This window comes from Orcinus orca, chromosome 10 (genome assembly GCF_937001465.1).
Source record: "Orcinus orca chromosome 10, mOrcOrc1.1, whole genome shotgun sequence".
Taxonomy (NCBI): Eukaryota; Metazoa; Chordata; class Mammalia; order Artiodactyla; family Delphinidae; genus Orcinus; species Orcinus orca.
In genome coordinates this window covers 98,109,228-98,131,124 of record NC_064568.1, presented here as the reverse complement: position 1 = coordinate 98,131,124, position 21,897 = coordinate 98,109,228, and the positions used below count along the sequence as shown (strand labels likewise).

The 21,897-nt window shown below is 41.4% G+C and overlaps 2 protein-coding genes across 5 annotated transcripts in view; one reads left to right on the top strand and one right to left on the bottom strand.

Moving 5' to 3' along the window:
* Window positions 1-318: 318 nt before the first annotated feature.
* The window catches only part of LOC101270824 (transmembrane protein 14C), a 165,591-nt gene continuing 144,012 nt past the window's right edge, over window positions 319-21,897 (top strand). Inside the window, exons 1-6 of one of the 2 annotated variants that reach the window (XM_033408086.1) lie at window positions 319-430; window positions 1,488-1,557; window positions 1,895-1,971; window positions 2,797-2,898; window positions 5,635-5,722; window positions 6,633-7,158. In XM_033408086.1, the coding sequence (XP_033263977.1) occupies window positions 1,535-1,557; window positions 1,895-1,971; window positions 2,797-2,898; window positions 5,635-5,722; window positions 6,633-6,687 (345 nt within the window). In that variant the 5' untranslated portion in view covers window positions 319-430; window positions 1,488-1,534 and the 3' untranslated portion in view covers window positions 6,688-7,158. Of the gene's footprint in view, window positions 431-1,487; window positions 1,558-1,894; window positions 1,972-2,796; window positions 2,899-5,634; window positions 5,723-6,632; window positions 7,159-21,897 lie in introns of those variants that run through there. The other variant, XM_033408087.2, reaches the window with a different exon arrangement.
* The window catches only part of MAK (male germ cell associated kinase), a 41,282-nt gene continuing 38,815 nt past the window's right edge, over window positions 19,431-21,897 (bottom strand). For all 3 annotated transcript variants that reach the window (XM_033408089.2, XM_049715638.1, XM_049715639.1), the window contains one exon: window positions 19,431-19,752. In XM_033408089.2, coding sequence (XP_033263980.1) covers window positions 19,598-19,752 — 155 coding nt within the window. In that variant the 3' untranslated portion in view covers window positions 19,431-19,597. The remainder of the gene's footprint in view (window positions 19,753-21,897) is intronic.

Genomic DNA, 21,897 nt, shown 5'->3' with positions numbered 1-21,897 from the left:
TCCAGCCTCGGATGCCCTTCACCTCCATCGGTGGCAGCACCCCCCCCCACCGCAGACCTGGCCCAGCTCGCAAAGGCCTCTTGCAAAACTAGACTCCAAGCCTGGGCTTCCGGATTTAGGCCAGGCTGGCTTGGATCTGGGACGAGTGCTGGACGGCCGGCACCACGCCCAGCTCCCCGGATACACGGAGCGCTCGGCGACTCCCTGACCCGGGGACAAAGAGCACGCGCCGGCCTATCCGGCGCAAGCCCCGCCCCATGCCCTGCCCCCGGGACGCCCGGAGCGCCGCGACCTCTACCTCTAGCCCCACCCCGTGCCAAGCCCCGCCCTCGGACTCAGAGAAAGCGCTGCGACATTTCCGGCAGGAGAGCGACTCCTGGCTCGTAGGCGTGTGCACCCTCGTTGGCGAGTGCAGACATTTGGGAAGGAGGTTCGTGTACTTTGGAATTATTATTACTATTATTTTACACCTGTTTTGACTTTTAGAAATGAGTTGAGAGGCTTTGCTGCCGCCTGCTCTTCGTCCTCCGGATCCAGGCGGCGGCTTTAGGCTGCGTGGTAGGTGCTTGTGTAGTCCCTCGTTTCCTGCTTTCCTTAAAGTGGGTTGTGAATCCTGCGGAGACCCTGAGCTCCTGAGGCAGATGCTTACCGAGGTAGCGTCGAGGTCATTAGTTTCCTGGAGGTTTTATTGGGCCATCTCCTTAAAAATCTCGGTGGCTCAGTGTTACGTCGAATTAATGACGGTGGTACAATTCCAAGCCCCCCCTTATAGACAGTAATTTAAACAGAAGAGGTTATGTATTTTCAAGCTTAGCCTCGTTGGATACCAGATGCATTTCTTTAAGAAATTAGGAGTTACACCCTGCTTTGCCAAGGGTGTAGTGTTCTACGTAATTATGACTTGGGCTTTGTATATTTCATCCTTCCTCCTCGCGCCCCATCTAACGATAACTATGAGTGATGCAAAGTTAAATAACCATCTGAAAACTTTACAGATGTTGAGCATTGAAATCAATTCTTCGGGCAGGGGTGAAAAGCAGCACCCTTTCCCCCCAGAAAGGGCGACTAAAATACTTGAATTAAGGGCACAGGAGGTGTGTTTACTTTCCAGTTTAGTTATAATTTGGTTAGGTGTTGAGGAGATTAGCTCATTCACTGTACGGAGCTGGTCAGTGAAGTGTCCTGTGGGCCTATGTTATATCAGAATTTAGGTTATTACTAGAACGGCTGGTATCTGTTCAGCAATTACTTTGTGCAAAGCCCCTTTACATATTATCCCATTTAATGCCCATAGTAGCCCTAGGAAATTTGTACCGTTGCTATCCTCAGCGTAGGTATGGTGAAGGAAACTGAGGCTTAGAGACGCTGGGTGGCTTGCCCATTCTTCTTAGCTCCCAAGGGGCTGGAGCTGGAACTTGGACGCACTGCTTCCTGGCTGCTAGCGAGCTGTGCTGTTAATTGCCTCTGATCCAGCCCCTCCTCCGCAGGTGCAGGCCTGGTGTGATCTTCCATTTGGACAGAGTGAAAGAGAACAATGGAGAAGGACTCTGGCCCACTGTAAGTGCCCAGTGAAATGGGGGTGGAATAGTCAGGAGCTTTTCAAAACCAGAGTTTCTTTCATCATCTGAAAAGGGCGCTGAGCCAAGACTGCTGGACAGCTTGGGCTGTGGGAGGATACGGACGTGTAGGCCAGGGACTTGTGTTCGAGTCCCAGCTCTGCCACTGACTCTAGGCAAGCCATCTAACCTCTCTGGGATTTATTTGCGTTTATATAGTGATAGGATGGTTCTGGAATGGTGACCTTTTTGATCCCATTCTATGGTTCCATGCTGTTTCGTTTGTTTTGTGTGTTTTTAACACGGTTAGCACCGATTTCTCACTGCTCCGTTTTCAGAGTGCCTATACATTGGATCGGCTTTGGCTACGCAGCACTGGTTGCTTCCGGCGGGATCATTGGCTATGCAAGAGCAGGTACGGTTTGTAGTTATGTAACCGCTTAAAATCTTATTCCCGGTGAAGAGTGAGTCCCCAGGGTCCTCAGACTGCAGTCTTACTGGAGTCAGGTTTGCTTTAGGCCCTCTCGCTGGAGTGCAGGCGAATCATCAGCCCTGTAGCTGCACTTGCCTTTGCGGTTATCCGGCTGAGCGACACCAGGCTTCTTGTCCAGTCACTTGCTTTTTGACTCTTTAGATAAAGATACCGGTTAGGGATGGTAGTAGATTGTTATTATCATCACCTGCCATACATCAGCCTTGACCCCAGAGGGCCATCTCTGCTCTTCAAGTAGAAGGAAACCTCTAGTCTTCGCAGAAGCAGTTTTGAGGGCTCCGCATTAAATCAGGCACAGGTGTGTCAGTGAACATGCTTGTTTCCACCCCACTCCTTGCCTGCATCCCCCCTGCCATCACACACACCAGAATTCTTGCTCTCCAGGTCATTTTTTAACTCACTGACCCTCTCTCCCTTTCCTTTGGGGATGAGCCCAAGGTCCTGCCCATGGAGAGTTCCAGTCCTTGCAGGGTTAATCAGGCCTGGCTCGGAGCCCTCCCTTTCTCCCTGGGAGGAAGTGTCCTGCCTGTTAGAGGAGAGAGGACCCGTGTGGTACGACCCTGACCTCTCTGGTAAAATGGCAAACTCTCCCATACATTATCCTGGTTGAGAATGCCTTGGTCCTGGACCGCGTTGAGAGACGTTCTCTTTGCTGTTTTCCTCTGTAGGGGAGGGCGGTCTGGTGGATTCTGTCAGTGAGATGAGTGTCTGCCATTGCAGTGCAGCTGTGTGTTTGCTTCCCTGCAGGCAGTGTCCCGTCCCTGGCTGCCGGGCTCCTCTTCGGTGGATTAGCGGGCCTCGGGGCCTATCAGCTGTCTCAGGATCCAAGGAACATTTGGCTTTTCTTAGGTATGTCGGTTTCAGCGTCTCCCTGACGCATCCCTGGGTTGGTGGGATGTGACAGGTTCTTCACATTGCGACGGTTTTACTGCTTCTGCCAAGTCCTAGGCAAGTTTTGAAATGAGGGCGGCCGGGGGGGGGGTGCATCTTGTGCTGGTTTCTACTTATCTTTTATGGACAGAATATGGAAAGGTTTTCATACCTCATGAATGTAGATTTACCCAGTGAAATAAGTGTTAAACTTGCGTAAGGCAGGCATGTGTCTCTTAACCATTGTGATTCCCCGCTGAAGACCGTCCGCTTGAGCGTCACTGAAGGACCACGTGTCTGGGTTAGGTTTGCATCGGTATTGCATTTTTCCCATTTGAAAATCATTTGTTAGCCTTTTAGATGTAAACTAAGTGTGTAAGATGTAGGCCCTGCCTTCAGGGAGGCTTTACCTTCACCGGGGACATAAAACGTGACTGGGGCTGCTGCCGTGTCCTATGGGCAGCACAGACGGTGAGGGGCGCGGGGAGGGGAAGATTACTTATCAGGGTGGCTTTGGTGCATTTTTCCTGAGCCCCACCCTGTGTCAGACACCCTGCTGGGTGTGTGGGCCCCTCGCTGTCCCCACAAACCCACAGGATGAGAAAACACGCAGTTCTGGCCCTCACGGGGAGCGGGCGTGTCACAGCGGTTTGTCCAAGTCGGCCTGGGCTGGGAAGGAGGAAGCGCCCAGCTCTCAGCTCTGCTCGGCGGCTCTCTTGCAGCCCCGGAGTTACTCTCAGGCCCCTTTGTCCCCTTTCTGACACCCCAGCGAACAACCTCACCATCTACTTGAAGACAAAACAGCAGCCGTCACGTGGAGACTCCCTCATGCCATCGCCTCTAAGCCTTCCCCTGTCCTGGTTCTTGTCTCCAAGGCTGGTCCCTCCACCAGGCTTTGGGTCTCTACTGCTTCGCCTTCGCCGGAGCTTTACACCGTCACTGATGCGAGCCCTTCCTCGTATCCTGCCTCTCAGGTGGATCCCACCCATTGATGCTCCGATGTGCTCATCTCTCACCCATTTAAAAAAAAAAAAAGGATCTCTCGTGACCCCACTGCTTTCTTCAGTTGCTGCCCTTCTGCTTCCTCTTCAGGAACTTCTCTTAAAAAACATCCATTACACTCCCATCTTCACTTCCTCACCTCACATTCTCAACCCACCTCGGCCTCCACTTCTGGCCCCTTAGTCCACGGGAGTAGCTCTCCCTGAGGCTGCCAGGAACCTGTGTGTTTCAAAATTCAGCGTACACTTCTTAGTCCTCATTTTATTTGGCCTTTTAGCTGTTCTCAGCACAGTACATCAGTCCATTTTCCATTCTCTTGTTTTTCCTTTTTATCTTCTGATTCCCTTTTGTCTGTTGTGTCGACCTGTCTTCCATTTCAACCATTAGATATCAAGGTTCTTAAAACCTGGCACTTTTAATGTTCTTTATACTCTCTCACTTGGCAATATGGTTGAAGCCCAGGTCTTAAATTACCACCGATACACAAATGACTCACAAATTTCTCTCTCCTCCGAGCTTTACTCTCGTGTATCCAGTTGCCTGCTTGAAAGCGTTCAGCTGTGTCATGGCATCTGCCCACACCTGGCTTCCTATCTTCACACACGCTTGGTCTCCTGGTGTCCTCCCTCCATTTGGGTCTCCATTGCTCTCCTCCCCTCCATCTCTGTCTGATTCATCAGCAAGTCCTGTCAACACTACCTGCAACTCGTATCCCAGACTGTCCCCTTCCCTACCTCCACGGCCACCGTCCACACCCCAGTTAGCCCCCCTCTTGCCTGCATTCCCGAGGAAGTTTCTCAGTTGGTACCCTACCTCCTCTCTTTTCCCTGAAGTTTGCTCCCTATGGTACAGCCACAATTATATTTTCAGAATGCAGCTCTTTGTATGTATCCCTCTGCGTAATATCTTTTAATGGCTTTCCATTGCTCTTCGGAAGAAGACCACAGTCCGTCCCGTGGCCCTCGAGGCTCTGTAGGCCGTGGCCCTCTTCCTCCCTCATCGGTTTCTGTGCCACACCACGTCTAGCAGCCCCCTCTCACCGCAGGGCCCTGCGTATATTACACCCTCTGCCTGGAATGTGCTTTCCTCCCCTTGAGCTCGTTAATCGCGACTCTTCACATCGCGGCTCAGTCTTCACTTTCTCAGCAAGTCCTTCTCCCTCAGTGGGCTGGATCCCCTGTTCATCACGTTATTTGTATTGCATTAATTGGCGCCTGTAGCACAGATTATACTTCTGAGTTTTTATTTGTGTGATTCTTTCAAGTTAGTCCTATCAAACTCCAAACGCCGTTAGGGCAGAGATCTTTTTGATGACAGTTGTGTTCCCAGCACCTGGTGCAGTGCATGGCAGGTGGTAGGTATTTGAATAGATGTCAAGTGGGAAGAGCCTAAGAGCACACAGGGTAAATAGCATTGGCATAGGAAAAATGTAGTTTTCTCCTACAGCAATTTAGGAGAAGACTAAGAAATTTATGGCTGAAGAGTGGTAGGAGGTGAGGCTGGAAAGGCAGGCTGGGCTCAGACACTGAGAGCCTTTGACTCCAGTATTTGTACTTGGTCCCATTGACTGTGGGTGGCTGTGGAGCTCCCCCATTCGGGGAAGGAGGAGGTATGAGGTCTGGGCCCTTGAAAGATGGGTGGGAGTTTGGCCGTATTTTCATCCTCCAACATACAAGATGTAGTGATCTTTGACTCTTTTTATCTTTTCATCAGTTACATCTGGAACCTTGGCTGGCATTATGGGAATGAGATTCTACCACTCTGGAAAATTTATGCCTGCAGGCTTAATTGCAGGTGCCAGGTACCCTCTGCTCTATTGCTAGTTCTAGTTTAATGCCCCAAACACTTTAGACGTTCAAAATTTTACTTGTTTCAGTATATCTGATGCTGAGCATCGACTGAAACGATTTCAATTCATATACAAATAGGAAAGGCTGCGAAAACAGCAGATTTAATGTCAAAATGAAATAAGTATATTCGTTCACTTTGGAAATGGATTTTGCTTTCACATTTGCTCTCTGGTCCATGCTGGCCCCTTTCTGCAGTGGAGGAAGCTCCACGACTGCAGCCGTTCGTGTGGCTTTCAGCGCGGGGTCCATGTTTCTTAGTTGTAAGGTGTCCTTTATTATTGAAAATTTTGCTGAAAGGGAATTCTGATTGAATCCTGTTTAACGTCAATCGTGATTAACTTTAATTATAAAATCCAAACCAGATTGTTCTTAAAAATGTAGTCTTTAAGTATAATAAAGATACCCCCAAAATAGAATTTTTAAAAATCTGCTTTGGAAAAAGATTACTTACCCAACTTTGATCATAGTTATGATGCTGTCAAGAACCATGTTTTATAATCAGCATAGACCAAGGTCAAGAGCTGTAAACTGGGAGGCTGGAGACCTACCACTGATGACCTGCCTGACTGGGGAGGCCTTGGTCTCTCCAGCCTTGTTTTCTCATCTTTGAATTATTGGCTGTTAGATTAGGAACTTCAGCTCACGTGTATGATTTCAAAGCCCCAGTGCAGGACTGCCTTTCACGAGTTCTTCCTTTGGCACCTCCAGGGGTGGGAGTTCATCCCTGCTTGCTCTGCCTTGGCCCCTCCTCGCCATGTAGTTGTGAGAGACCTGCTGAGTCCCAGTCCCTTAAAAATAGTCAAGTGCCTGTGCTGTTCTTTATCTGATTTTTTGTTTTTTTAATGTGTTTCCTTTGAACAGTTTGCTGATGGTCGCCAAACTTGGAATTAGTGCGTTGGGTCAATCCCATCCGTAGTAGTCATGGCCCAGCTTGGACTCATGAAGAATTTTAAAATTTTCACTATTTTTAGCATATTAAGATAAATAAGTACAGCATTTTCACATATTCTGACATTTTACTTAAAACAAAAACAAACCAAAAAAACCCAACTTTGCAGAGAAGAAAGTCAGTTATTATCATTACAACCCTAAAGAGGTGGGTAGAGTGTAACACAAGAGCTTCTTCCTATAGTAGAAGATACAGTTTGATTCTTGTATGTTGGTATTATCTGTTCTTTCTGAATCTATAGGTAAAATCTCCAGGGATAAAATGTAGGGTGTCGCCATTGGGGCCCCTGAAACCCTGTACCCTACTCAGAGGAACAGTGTGAAAAAGATCTGTTAATGAGATTTAGGATATCTGTTCTTCTGCTTATCTTAGAGCACAGACCTACTTTGAAATTATGTTAAGTGAAATCAATGAAAATAAAGTTTACTGTAAATAATATTTTCTTCGGTGTCTTTGTTGCCAGAGCTGTCTAGAACATAGAATGAGATGTGAATAGCAAGAAGATAAAAGAGCATGAAGGTGTTTCTGTTAACATTTTATTTAGGAATTACCCATCCTGAATAACTTAAAGACCAAAGAAGGAAAGTTAGTTATTATTTGATTAGGCATTGCATTGAGCCTTGGATTTCTAAGATTAGTAGGACTGTGTAACCAAAAAAAGAGAAAAAAAAAGAAAAAAATGAAATTGTTGTTAACCAGCACTGAGCTAACTCATTCTGGTACCCCTTACCTTAGTTTCCCCCTCTTTAAAGAAAAGGGATATTTGCTACTTAGCTCAATCCGAACTGGTATTGATTGGATTTAGAATATGTAATTCAGGCATATACAATTTTGTGGATTGGCTTAAGCTCCTTGAAAGGAGTCCTAGTTCTCTCATCTTTGTTGTGTATGCCATGGTTTGATGTGTCTGCCAGGGCCCTCTTTTTTTTTTGAAATTTATTTTATTGAAGTATAGTTGATTTACAGTGTGTTAATTTCTACTGTACAGCAAAGTGATTCAGTTATACATATGTGTATACATTCTTTTTTATTTTCTTTTCCATTATGGTTTACACAGAATGTTGAATATAGTTCCCTGTGCTCTACAGTAGGACCTTGTTGTTTATCCATTCTATATATAATAGTTTGCATCTGCTCATTCCAAACTCACAATCCATCCGTCTCCCACCTGCCCTCCCACTTGGCAACCACAAGTCTGTTATGTGTGTCTGTGAGTCTATTTCATAGATAAGTTCATTTGTGTCATATTTTAGATTCCACATAGAAGTGATATCATATTTGTCTTTCTCTTTCTGACTTCATTTAGTATGACAATTTCTAGGTCCATCCATGTTGCTGCAACTGGCCTTCTTTCATTCTTTTTTATGGCTGAGTAGTATTCCATTGTAAATATGTACCACATGTTCTTTATCCATTTATCCATTGATGGACATTTAGATTGTTTCTATGTCTTGGCTATTGTAAATAGTGCTGCAGTGAACACTGGGGTGCATGTATCTTTTTGAATTGCAGTTTTCTCCAGATACATGCCCAGGAGTGGGATTGTAGGATCCCATGGCAACTCTACTTTTAGTTTTTTGAGGAACCTCCGTACTGTTTTTCACAGTGACTGCACCAATTTACATTCCCACAACAGTGTAGCAGGGTTCCCTTTTCTCCACACCCTCTCCAGCATTTGTTGTTTGTAGACTTTTTAATGATGGCCATTCTGAGTAGTGTGAGGTGATACCTCATTATAGTTTCGACTTGTAGTTCTGTAATAATTAGCAATGTTGAGCATCCTTTCCACGTGCCTATTGGCCATCTGTATGTCTTCTTTGGAGAAATGTCTATTTAGGTCTTCTGCACATTTTTCGATTGGGTTTGTTTTTTTATTATTGAGTTGTATGAGCTGTTTGTATATTTTGGAAATGAACAGGGCCCCTTCTTAAAGCATAATGCCCATAGCTCTACACAGATGGGGTGTGACCAGGATACTGGATTCTAGACCACATATTTCTGTTAGTACAACCAGAATCAAAATAAGATTTTTGGACAGCCCCATCACAGCAGTGACTCATTAAGCTTTTGGTCCACTGACACCCCAGTTCTTTTTCTCACATGCTGCTGTTAATAACTACTCATAGATAAGAAAGGGTTGATGCTTGATGTTACATACTTGCAGGTTTTTTTTTTTTTTTTTTTTTTTTTTTTTTTGGCGGTACGCGGGCCTCTCACTGTTGTGGCCTCTCCTGTTGCGGAGCACAGGCTCCGGACGCTCAGGCTCAGCGGCCATGGCTCACGGGCCCAGCCACTCCGCGGCACATGGGATCTTCCCGGACCGGTGCACGAACCTGTGTCCCCTGCATCGGCAAGCAGACTCTTAACCACTGTGCCACCAGGGAAGCCCGAGGCCCTGGATTTTCTTCTGTCATGAAGTGTTTCCTAAGGACACCAGTTTTGGCCACCTTCAGTTCTAGGGTTGGGGTGCTAGCCTTAGACTCTGAATGACAACGATTCCCTGGAGGTGGGAATCAGTTCAGGTCCAAGGTAGACCCCTGAGTGACTGCTCCTGTGGTTACCTCTGAGACTTCTAAGGCTGCCTACAGTTCCAAGGGGTGGGGGTGGGATGGGGTGTCTTCATTGGCCAGCAGCCTTGACAGTGTCCTTGCTAAGAACCCCTTCCTCTCCCTGGCCAAGTTTCCCAAGTACTTACTGTCCTAAGATTGTGCTGGGTCCCAGAAGGAAAAGAAAAACAAACCATGGCTTGCCATCGTGGAGTCTAGTGGAGAACACTGACATCTAGACAAACAAAGGCAACATAGAAATACATAGCTAATAGAGGTAGGTAGACATTACCCCAGGGGCACAAAAAAGTGGTCAGTTCTCTTCAGGGGGTCTAGGAGGGCTTCACAGAGGAGATGGTGGTTGAGCTGAGCCTTGAAGGATGAGGAATTCATAAACAAGGACAGACAAATGTTGCAGGTTGAGGGAAGGTATGTGCAGTGCCTCTGAGGCATGACACTGCCTGGCATAGTTGGGTACCTACAAGTTGGTGTGAATAGCATAGAGCGGGTGAGGTTGGCAACAGCAGGAGATGAGACTGAAAGGCAAGGTCGAATCTAGATGACCTTGACATCCCCAGCTAAAGGTTTGAATGTAATCCATTTCCCCCCTCATTTTTGTATTTTGTTTCATCATTTTTGTTGGTTTTTGTTTCATAAAGATTTGTGGAAGTTCTCTGTATATAATGGGCACAGGTCCTTTATTACATATTACATTTTCTCCCAACCTATTGTGTCTTTTAACTTTGTTTATAGTTTCTGTATGTCTTTACATAGTCAGATCTATTACTTCATTGCTTTACAAAGTTCTTTCTTATTCCAAATTATAAAAATACTCACCTGCGCAGTGGTTGAGAGTCTGCCTGCCGATGCAGGGGACACAGGTTTGTGCCCTGGTCCGGGAAGATCCCACATGCCGCAGAGCGGCTGGGGCCGTGAGCCATGGCCGCTGAGCCTGTGCGTCTGGAGCTTGTGCTCTGCAGCAGGGGAGGCCACAGCAGTGAGAGACCCGCGTACCGCAAAACAAGACAAAACAAAAACAAAAAAATACCTAGTTCACAAGGTCGTTTAAAATTGAGATAAAATATGCTTATGATAAAGAATGCATGTAAGACAGAAGGGTATACAGCAAAATTGTCTCCTTCTGATCCCAGACCCTTAGTCTCTCAACTTAAGAGGTAGCCATTATTTATTTATTGTCCCAGAAGCTTTCTGTGAGTATAAAACATAGAAATGTATCCTTTTTTTGGTTACTGTTAAGACAAGTGAGGGCACAGAATTAACACTGAGTTACGCTTTGCTACACTGTATCACACTTAACACCTTTTCTTTATCTGGACATGGAGACTACCTCATTCTTTTTAGTGGCTTTTTAATTATATGATATAGCTGTCTAGTTTACCATTCCCCTACTGACAGAAAGGTACCTTGTTTCAAGCTTTTCGCTATTAAAAAAATGCTGTACCAAGGAACATCACTAAGTCCCGGTGCACATGTGCAAATGAATCTTCAGGTTACATCCGTAAAAGCTGACTCAGAGCAGATGAGCATTTAAAATTTCAATTGTCCGCAAAAAGAGTTGTACGGATTTACACTCCCACCGATAGCGGTTGAGAGATTTTGTTTCCTCATCTTTGCTTAACATTGCGTATTATCAGACTTTTTATCTTTGACACATTAAGCTAGGGGTCTGCAAACTTTTTCTGTAAATGGCCAGATAGTAAACATTTTAGGCTTTGTGGGCCATACCGTCTCTCTCCAGCTATTCAGTTTTGCCTCGTAATGCAAAAGCCACCATAAACAGTACATAAGTAGGTGAGCATGGCTACCTTCCAACAAAGCTGTATTTATGGACCCTGAAACTTGAATTTCATATCATTTTCAGATAGTACAAAATAATCTTATTTTGATATTCTTTCAACCATGTTTGATTTTTTTTTTTATAGAAAACATTCTTAGCTTGCCAGCTGCACAAAAACAGACAGTGAACTGAATTTGGTTCACTGACCGTGGTTCCAACCCCTGATCGAAGCCATTGTTTTATATCTTTAGTATGACTTATTAAGCATCTTTTCATGTATTTATTGACCAGTGATGTATATTTTTTCTGTAAACTGCCCTTTTTTGTTTTTCTAATTGGTCTGTGACTCTATAATCAGTGTAGATTGTACTATGTTTTGATATTTGGTAAGGCAATCTGTCATTGTTACTTTTCTGATTCTTCTTTGCATACTTTTCCAGATAAATCTAGACTTAGCCTTTCAGCTTTAAATTTTACTAGGGGTTTTGATTATGATTGCAGTGAATTATAGATAAATTTAGGAAGATTTGGGAGCTTTAAAACATTTACTCTTTAAAAAGTGTTTTTGAAATGTTGATTTACAATGTTGTATTAGTTTCAGGTGTACAACAGAGTGATTCAGTTATACATGTATATATCTATATATATATCTATTCTCTTTTAGATTTTTACAGGTTATTACAAGATATTGAGTATATAGTTCCCTGTGCTATACAGTAGGTCCTTGTTGGTTATCTGTTTTATATATAATAGTGTTTATATTTTAATCCCAAACTCCTGATTTATCCCTCCACCCCCCTTTCCCCTTTGGTAACCGTAAGTTTGTTTTCTGTGTCTGTGACTCTGTTTCTATTTTCTAAATAAGTGCATCTGTATAATTTTTTTTAGATTCCACATATAAGCAATATCGTATGATATTTGTCTTTTACTCACTTCACTTGGTATAATCTCTAGGTCCATTCCTGTTGCTGCAAATGGTATTATTTCATTCTTTTTTATGGCTGAGTAGTATTCCATTGTGTATATATACCATATCTTTATCCATTGATCTGTCAATGGACACTTAGGTTGCTTCCATGTCTTGACTATTATAAATAGTGCTGCTGTGAACATTGGGATGCATGTATCTTTTCGAATTATGGTTTTCTCCAGATATATGTCCGAGAGTGGGAGCATTGGATGATATGGTAGTTCTATTTTTAGTTTTTTAAGGAAACTCCATACTGTTCTCCATAGTGGCTGCACCAATGTATATTCCCACCAACAGTGTAGGAGAGTTCCCTTTTCTCCACACCCTCTCCAGCATTTATTTTTTGTAGACTTTTAGATGATGGCCATTCTGAGTGGTGTGTGGTGATACCTCATTGTAGTTTTGATTTGTATTTCTGTAATAATTAACGATGATGAGCATCTTTTCATGTACCTTTTGGCCATCTGCATGTCTGTGGAGAAATGTATATTTAGATCTTGTGCCCAGTTTTTGTTTGGGTTGTTTGTTTTTTTTTATTTTGAGCTATATGAGCCGTTTGTATATAAAATATTTATTCTTCAATCCAGGACATTGTATGTCCCTTCATTTAATTCAGTTTTTCCTTTTTTAATGTCTTAAAACATTTTAGAGTTTTATTCACTTAGTTCTTTGCATTTCTATTAAGATTATTGCATGATATTTTATAGTTTTGTTATTATTATGCATGGAACTTCTTCATATATATTTTCTAATTAGGTATTAATCTGAGCAATGAATTTCTGATATTAATGTATATGCTTCAGTCGACTCAAGCACATTGCTTGCCTTAGATTTTTGTCAACCACCCTTTATCTAGTGCTATGGCTTTATGTTGAAGTTAGAAACAATAGGATATTTGCTATCACTGATGATTCCTAGAGACACTAGACAAAGTAATAAAATAAGAGAAATAAATGATGTATAAAGTAATAGTGGAAAAGAAAGAAATCAAAGATTTTAAGTAGCTAATATAATTGTCTACCTAGAAAATCCAAGGCAAGCAACTAAAATCCTATTATAACTAATGAGGAAGTTCTATAAAGCTGCAAGAAACAAGATCAGCACCAAAACCCAGTAGCTTTCTATCAGCAGCCATCATCAGTTCTCTTCCATACTATTGCTGATACCCAAGTCCAAGCCTCACTGTCTTTTAATCTTCTAACAGGACTCCCTGTTTTCATGCTTTGGCCCAACAATTCATTCTTTACCCAGCAGGCAGAGGCATATATCAAGTATAATTAGACTCCTAGTCTTAAAATTATTGAGTCATCTCTCACTACATTTATATCCCTTCTTTAGTCTCTATAACATCCTGGGTTTTTTTTTCTTTTTTCTTAATAGCACTTATAATAATTTGCAAATATACAGGGTTTTTTGTGTGTGTGTTTATTTAATGTCTGCGGAATGTATGTTCTATGAGATTGGAGGAAATGACCTTTTCTTTTCTACCATATGTACCATATATACTACACTTAGTACATAGTGGTTACTTAGTAAATATTTGCTGAATGGATAGATTGATCAAATTTATTTCTTAAAAATAGACTTTATTTTGTGGAACAGTTTTAAGAGACAGTACAGAGAGTTCCCACACACCTTACACCCAGTTTCCCCTATTAGTAACATCTTACATTAACATGATACATTTGTTACAACTAATGAATCAATACTGATACATTATCACTAACTAAAGTCCATACTTCATACAGTTTTTCTTATCTTTTAACTAATATCCTTTTTCTATTTCGGGATTTTATCTGGGATACCATATTACATTCAGTTGTCATGTCTTCTTAGGCTCCTCTTGGCTGTGACTCTTCATTAGACTTTTCTTGTTTTTGGTGACTGAGTTTTGAGGAGTACTGATCAGGTATTTTGTAGAATGCACTTCCATTGGAACTTGTCTAGTGTTTTCCTCATGGTTAGACTGGGATTATCGGTTTTTAGGAGGAAGACCACAGGGGTGAAGTGTCATTTTCATCACATCATGTTAAAGTTACGTATACGAACATGATATTACTGTTGATGTTGACCTTGATCATCTGGCTGAGGTAGTGTTCCTCAGGCTTCTCCATTGTGAAGTTATTCCTTTTTTCCCCCTTTCCCATACTGTACTCTTTAAAAGAAAGTCACTATGCATATCCCACACTTAAAATATGGGGGGTTGTGCTCTGCTTCCTTGAGGGCAGAGTATCTACATAAATTATTTGGAATTCTGCATGGAAGATGCCTCTTCTTCCCTGTCTATCCATCCAACCATCCACTCCTTCACTATGGAATCATGTATATATATTTCCTGGTTTGGGTTATAATCCAATACTTCTCCATTAATTTTCTTGCTCAAATTGTTGCAGTTTTGACCATTGGGAGCTCTTTCAGTTGGCCCATGGGTCCTTTGACATAGCCAATCAGTGTAGGCTTTTTTTTTTTCCTTGTTTTTTGTTTTTATAGAACTTCCCTACTTTCTGGCACTGTAAGAGGCTCCAGGCTCATCTTGTATATTTCATGCTCCCATACTAGAATCAGCCATTTCTCCAAGTAGCCCTGGTTTCTTTTATTGGACAGTGATATTAGAAACCGAGACCTGGTGCCGGATAATGTTTGTTACTACTGGGACATTATTTTATATTTTTCATTCCTTTTCACTTTTTAAAGTTGTTATTCCTTTTTCTAGTTTCTTAATTAAGCTAAATGCTCAAATTCACCATGTCTTCAGTGTTTTTGTTTTTCTCATAAATGGAACAAGTGTATAATTTTTTTTCTTTGAGATCTGTTTTGACTGAGTTTTATAGGTTTTAATACAGAGGTCTGTCACTGTGCATTTCTAAAGGATGTTTATTTCATTTTTGATTTTCCCTTTTGACTTTGTAGTGGTTAGAACAATGTTATTGAATTTTTTTTTTCTTTTTTTTTGTGGTACGCGGGCCTCTCACTGTTGTGGCCTCTCCCGTTGAGGAGCACAGGCTCCGGACACGCAGGCTCAGCGGCCATGGCCCACGGGCCCAGCCGCTCCGCAGCATGTGGGATCTTCCCAGACCGGGGCACGAACCTGTGTCCCCTGCATCAGCAGGCGGACTCTCAACCACTGCGCCACCAGGGAAGCCCTGTTTTTGAATTTTTAAGTGGATGATTTTGGAGGCATACTTTTTTATTCTACTTTTATTAAACTGTGGAAAAAAGTTGTAGCTTACATATTTCAACATTTGAGAATTTGAGATTTTCTTTTTGGCCTAACATAAGGTCAATTTTTTGTGCATGTTACATGTATAGTATTTTGCCTTATTGGTCAAAGTTCTATATAGTATGTATGGTGGGTAAATTTTGTTTACTGTGTTACTCATGTACTTATTTTAAGGCCTCTAGATCTGTTTTCTAAGAAAAACCTCCCACTCTGTGGTTATGTCAATTTCTTCTTGTATTTGTGGTTAATCTTTGCTTCACATATTTATGTTGTTTTAACATTTGATTTTGAAAATTTTCAAATTTAGAGAAAAGTTTGTCTTTCTCTTTCCCTCTCTCTCCCTCTCTCTCTCTCTCTCTCTCTATATATATATATATATATAAACATATGAACATAGATGCAGAAATCCTCAACAAGATATTAGCAAATCCAATCCAACAATGTATACAGAGAATTACATAATATGATCAAGTGGGATTTATTCTAGGTATACAAAGCTGATTCAGCATTTGAAAATCAATTAATATAGTCCATCACATCAACAAGCTAAAGAAAAAAAAATTGTATGATCAGTGATTATCAGTAGATGCACGAAAAGTATTTGACAGAATCTAACACCATTCATAATAAAAACTCTCAGCAAAATAGGGAGGAGTGTCTTCAACTTGATAAAGAAAATCTATTAAAAAAACCCCCAAAACCCTACAGCTAACATCTTTCTTAATGGGGAGAAACTAGATGTTTTCCTGCTAAGATCAGGAACAAGGCAAGGATGTTCACTCCCACCACTTCTGTTCAGGATTGTACTGGAAGTCCTGGCTAGTTCAATAAGAAAGAAAAGGAAATAAAAAGTACGCTGATTGGGAATGAAGAATAAAACTGGTTTTGTTTGCAGATGACATGATTGTCTATGTAGAAAATTTCAAAGAATCAACAAAGAAACTCCTGGATTTAATAAGTGATTATAACAGGAATTAGGATACAACTTTAATATAGAAAAGTCATTTGCTTTCTTATTTATAAGCAGTGAACAATTCAAATTTGAAATTAAAAATTGCATTAACACTAAAATAAACAGGTATAAATCCAACAAATCTGTGTAAGATCTATATGGGGAAAATGACAAGACACTGATGAAAGAAGTCCAAGAAGATGTAAAAAAAATAGAGCGATAGTCCTTGTACATGGGTGGGAAGACCCAGGAGTGTCAAGATGTCAGTTCTTCCCAACTTGATCTGTATTTTTGCTTGTTCACTGCAATCCGAGTCAAAAATCCCAGTTATTTTGTGGATATTGACACTGATTCTAGAGTTTATATGGAGCAGTAAAAGACCCAAAGTAGCCAACACAATATTGAAGGAGAAGAAACAAAGTTGAGGGACTGACTTAGGTGACTTCTATAAGGCTATAGTAATCAAGACAGTGTGGTATTGGTGAGAGAATAGACACATAGATCAGTGGAACAGAATAGGGAGCCCAGAAATAGATGCACACAAATACAGTCAACTGATCTTTGACAAATTAGCAAAGGCAGTTCAGTGGAGAAAAGTCTTTTCAACAAACGACGCTGGACAATAGACATCGACATGAAGAAGAATCTGCAGCAGATGATATACCTTTCAGAAAAGTTGACTCAAAATGGATCATAGATCTAAATGTAAAATGCAAAACTGTAATACTCCTAGGATGTAGGAGAAAATCATAGGTGACCTTGGGTTTGGTGATGGCTTTTTAGATACAACCCCAGAAGCATGATCCACGAAACAAAAAATTGGTAAGCTGGACCTCATTTAAATTAAAAACTTCTCCTCTGCAGAAGACCTTGAGAGAATGAAAAGACAAGTCACGGACTGGAGGTAAGATTTGCAAAAGACAACCTGATAAAGGTCTGTTATTCAACATATACAAGGAACTGTTTAAATTCAACAATAAGAAAACAAACTAATTTAAAAATGGGCAAAAGATCTGAATAGACAGCAAGGAGATATACAGATGGCAGATAAGCATGTGAATAGATGCTTCACATCCTATGTCATTAGGGAATTGCAAATTAAAATAACAAGATACTACTACACACTAGAACAGCCAAAATCCAAAACACTGACAACACCAAATGCTGGTGAGAATGTGGAGCAACGGGAACTCTCATCACTGCTGGTGGGAATGAGAAATGGCGCAGGCACTTTGGAAGGCAGTGTGGTGCTTTCCTACAAAGTATACTCCTACCATACGATCCAGCAATTAATCAAGTGAAGTGAAAACCGATGTCCACACAAAAACATGTACATGAATGTTTATAGCAGCTTTATTCATAATTGCCCGTACTTGGAAACAACCAAAATGTCCTTCAGTTGGTGAATGGATAAATAAACTAGGATACATATAGGCAATGGAATACTCTTCAGTGATAAACAGAAATGAGCTATCAAGCCAAGAAAAGACAGGGAGGAATTTTAAATGCACATTACTAAGTGAAAGAAGCCAAACTGAAAAGGCTGTATACTTCGTAATTCCAACTATATGACATTGTGGAAAAGGAAAAACTATGGAGATAATAATAAAAAAAAGATCAGTGGTTGCCAGAGGTTTGCAGGGAGGGAGGGAGGGATGAATGGGTAGAGCACAGAGGATCTTTAGGGCAGTGAAACTATTTTGTATGATACTGTATTGGTGGATACATGTCTTTCTACATGTTGTCAAAACCCACAGAATGTACAACACAGAGCGTGAACCCTAATGTAATCCATGGCCTTTAATTAATAACGATGAATCAATACTGGTTCATCAGTTGTGACCAATGTACCACACTAATGCAAGATATTTATAATAGGGAAAATTGAGGAGCGGGGAGATGAGGGAGTATGTGGAAACCCTGTACTTTCCAATCAGATTTTCCGTAAACTTAAAACTGCTAAGAAAAAAAAAAAGTTGACTAACAACAAAAAAAGGCCTCAGAGTATAAGTATAAAGTTTAACAATGTAAGGAAAACACACTAGTTAACCATATTAATTTTAATATCTATTTGGAGTTTAAAAGTTTCCCAGCAACACAAAAGAATATTTTTGCTTTGAGACATTAATTAAAACTGTACAAATATATATATAACCATTACCACTAACATAAATTACTCTTTAGATTTTAACATTTTTCAAGAAGGTGAGCTGAATCTTCTGTACAAAAATACCATGTTCTTACTATGCCTTTGTATAATGTCCACAAGATGATACCAATTACATTAGCATTTGTTACAAAGTCATAAAATACATAAAAAGTGAGCAGTTTGATAACATTATTCTTTAAAAAGAATATCGAGTTCGTAAAATGACAGGCTTGAATAGAGTAGTCCTAAGTTCAAAATGTCTATTTTAACTACCAATTTAGAAATAAAACTAAGAAAACATGTAGTAAGTGAAATCACTGCGATAGCAACTGAATGCATTTGCTCTTCAGAGCAAGTGTGAAGGTCAGAGCTGAGTCTGATCTGTCTGCAGCAGCAGCAAGAGTTTGCTTTGGAGAACGAGCTGGTATACTTCATCTTTGTGCCTCGTGGGAATATGGAAACAAATTATTTTGAAAGTCTGATGAACACACTTGATGTGAAGATGACAGAACCTTGACTTGGTTAATTTGGAAGTCATCAAGCCATTGGGTTTGATAGTCACCACGAATTCATAGCAGTTGTATTGATCAAAATCGAACAATCGACTCTTTCTTCACTAAAATCAGGTGATGTGATTTTGACATCTCTATGTTAAAGAAATACTTATTTCTAAGAAAGATGTCCTGCTTTAGATTAGAATTATCATTGCTTCCATAATTCCAAAGTAGAAAAATGATAAATTACCATCTTTCTGCCATTGCCAAAATGGTAGAGTAGAACCTTGGCCAAATAAGAACCGTAACTGACAGTCCACAGACGTCTATGTAATTGCTATAAAAGCCAAAACAAAACAAACCTCTGAGGCTAAACAATGAAATATTAAATAGTTTAGGCAAATATAAAACACTCTAAACACTTATTTCTGGAGGCATTTTTTTTAAAAAAGCTTCTTATTGTACTTAGTATCTATTTGTATATCAAATACTTGACACTTTGGCAAATAGTTTATTCAGTACTTAGTAAAGTCCTACCCATATATCAGCACTGTGGGCAGTGATGCTCAGAAAATGCATTTCATTTCTAGGAAAGAAGGAAAATAGGAGATGAGTTTTGCTCTTCAGAGTACCCACTATTACATATTTCTTCCAGAACTCAGTAGAAGTAGACATCTGTAGACATTTCCCGGGGTCAGGGGACTTGCACAGACTCTGGAGCGATGCTGTGGGACTTCACACCAGACTCCTATCGGTGGCCTCCGTACTTGGCCACCCAGTCTGTCCTCCCGTGCACGGAGGAGACTGGCTGTGCGCGGTTCACAATATTTAGATTCTTGGCTGTAGGATTATAAGTAGGTCCTGAAAACTGCCCCTGACCAGTTTTTGTGTTCCAGGGATATTCTGAAAGAAAGCAGAATCAGAAATTAGAATTTTATTCAGATGATTATTAAATTCAAAATAAAGCAGTTCATTTTATGGGGGAAAATCTGAATTTATCTTTTTTAAAAAAAATTATTTTTGGCTGTGTTGGGTCTGCATTGTTGCGTGCGGGCTTTCTCTCTAGTTGCGGCGAGCAGGGGCTGCTCTTCGTTGCAGTGCCCGGGCTTCTCACTGCGGTGGCTTCTCTTGTTGCGGAGCATGGGCTCTAGGCATGCAGGATTCAGTAGTGGCGGCACATGGGCTCAGTAGCTGTGGCTCGTGGGCTCTAGAGCACAGGCTCAGTAGTTGTGGCTCACGGGCTCTAGAGCACAGGCTCAGTAGTTGTGGCTCACGGGCTCTAGAGCGCAGGCTCAGTAGTTGTGGCGCACGGGCTTAGTTGCTCTGTGGCATGTGGGATCTTCCCAGACCAGGGCTTGAACCCATGTCCCCTGCGTTGGCAGGTGGATTCTTAACCACTGCGCCACCAGGGAAGTCCGAAAATCTGAATTTGTCTTTAAAAGATTAATTCAGTGGTCTCTAAGGTTTTTTTTTTAAATTATATATATAAGCCAAAAATTCTATTGTAGTATTATGCTGACACCAGTTAGCGTTTTCAGCAGCTTAAGCGCCATAATCTCTGGTTTATAGTTCTGACACTGCTACTGTTCCTTATTTGGGCTCACTGAAGTGCCCATCATATTTTGGTAGGCAATGCCAACTTGGATGACCAAGAACAACTCCTTGGTTTAAGTTCAATGGGCAGTACCCACAGTGTCAGTGACTGTTTACAATCACACTGTGGTTACATCTAAATAATATCTGAGCACAGTATCACTACAGAAAGTGTATTCAGAATTGTGAATCCTGTAAAGCTCTGGCTTCATGGAGCCACACAGATGGGGTCACATAGCAGGGTTCTCTTTAAACATGAAAATGTGGGTTTTGGAGTCAAGAAACTTCATGTTTTATTGGGAAATCGATGGATGATAACAGAATCCCTTTGAAAAGTGAGCCATTCTTAGGATCCCAAACCTTTCATCACAAGGTTTGTTTTATTCATACATGTATTGGCTGATGAAAATTTTGTGAAAATTTTAATGTGTTAGACATTTGTTACCTGAACAATTTATAAGCTCAGATTACTTGAACATGTCAGATGACAAAGCAGTAAATCATTTCAGAAAAAACTTTAATATCCTCAGTCCCTCCTTCACCCCTTCCTCACTTCAGGCTGGGAGCTAGGTATCAGAGCTGTTCTCTCTGATGTTCCGTCTTTCTGTTTGGGATTTAAATATCTTTTCACACTATGTGGTAGCTGCCATTCTTGGATTATTCTCTGTAGGCGTCAACTTTGAAATGACCCTCTAACCATTCTGTACATCTAACACTAGCTGTACTATATTTATTGGCATGGTTTTCCCAGTTTTTTCTTCTATTTTTACTGTAGAATTGGAAGTATAGGAGGAACTTATGGGAACACGTGGGTCCTGATGTGTTGCTAACCTCAGCTTAAAGGGGACAAATCCTTAACGTGAGGAGCTGCCCTGGTGACAGTCACCCCAACTGCTTTGTGGTTCAGTTGGGACAAGGAGGCCAAGAGTTCTTCCTTGGTTTGACGCGTCATTTCATCCCACTCTTACTGGGTTTAAAGTTCTCAAAGCCAATAAAAAGCTCCTTAAGAAAGACAGGGACAGTGTCTAGAAGGGCCAGTTAAGTACACCATATTTTCTAGGAATAGCCCTTTAGTCATAACCCGCTGGAATATAGACCAGCATCAGTCTGATAAATTAGTGCACTCACATCAGAATGGTACCATGGGCAGAGGAGAGCACATGGGAGGGGAGGGCAGGAGGGAGGAGACGATAGGTCCCCGTGACTGAGAGAAAGGAGAAGGGAAAACCCATCCTTAAGCTAACAGTAGGTGAGAAGTGAGGCGTCTGGGGAGTAACATCCAGAGAAGCTTTTTTTCCAGATGATGACATAGTCTAAGTCAAGTCCTAAATGCATTTGAAGGAAACTGTGTCCAGGCCAACATTTGTGAAACCTCCTTTGAAAAGGGAATCATTTTGCCAGTAAGGCGGTAGTGTTGACATTTAGGATTCCTTTCTGAGAAATAACAAGAGTTTT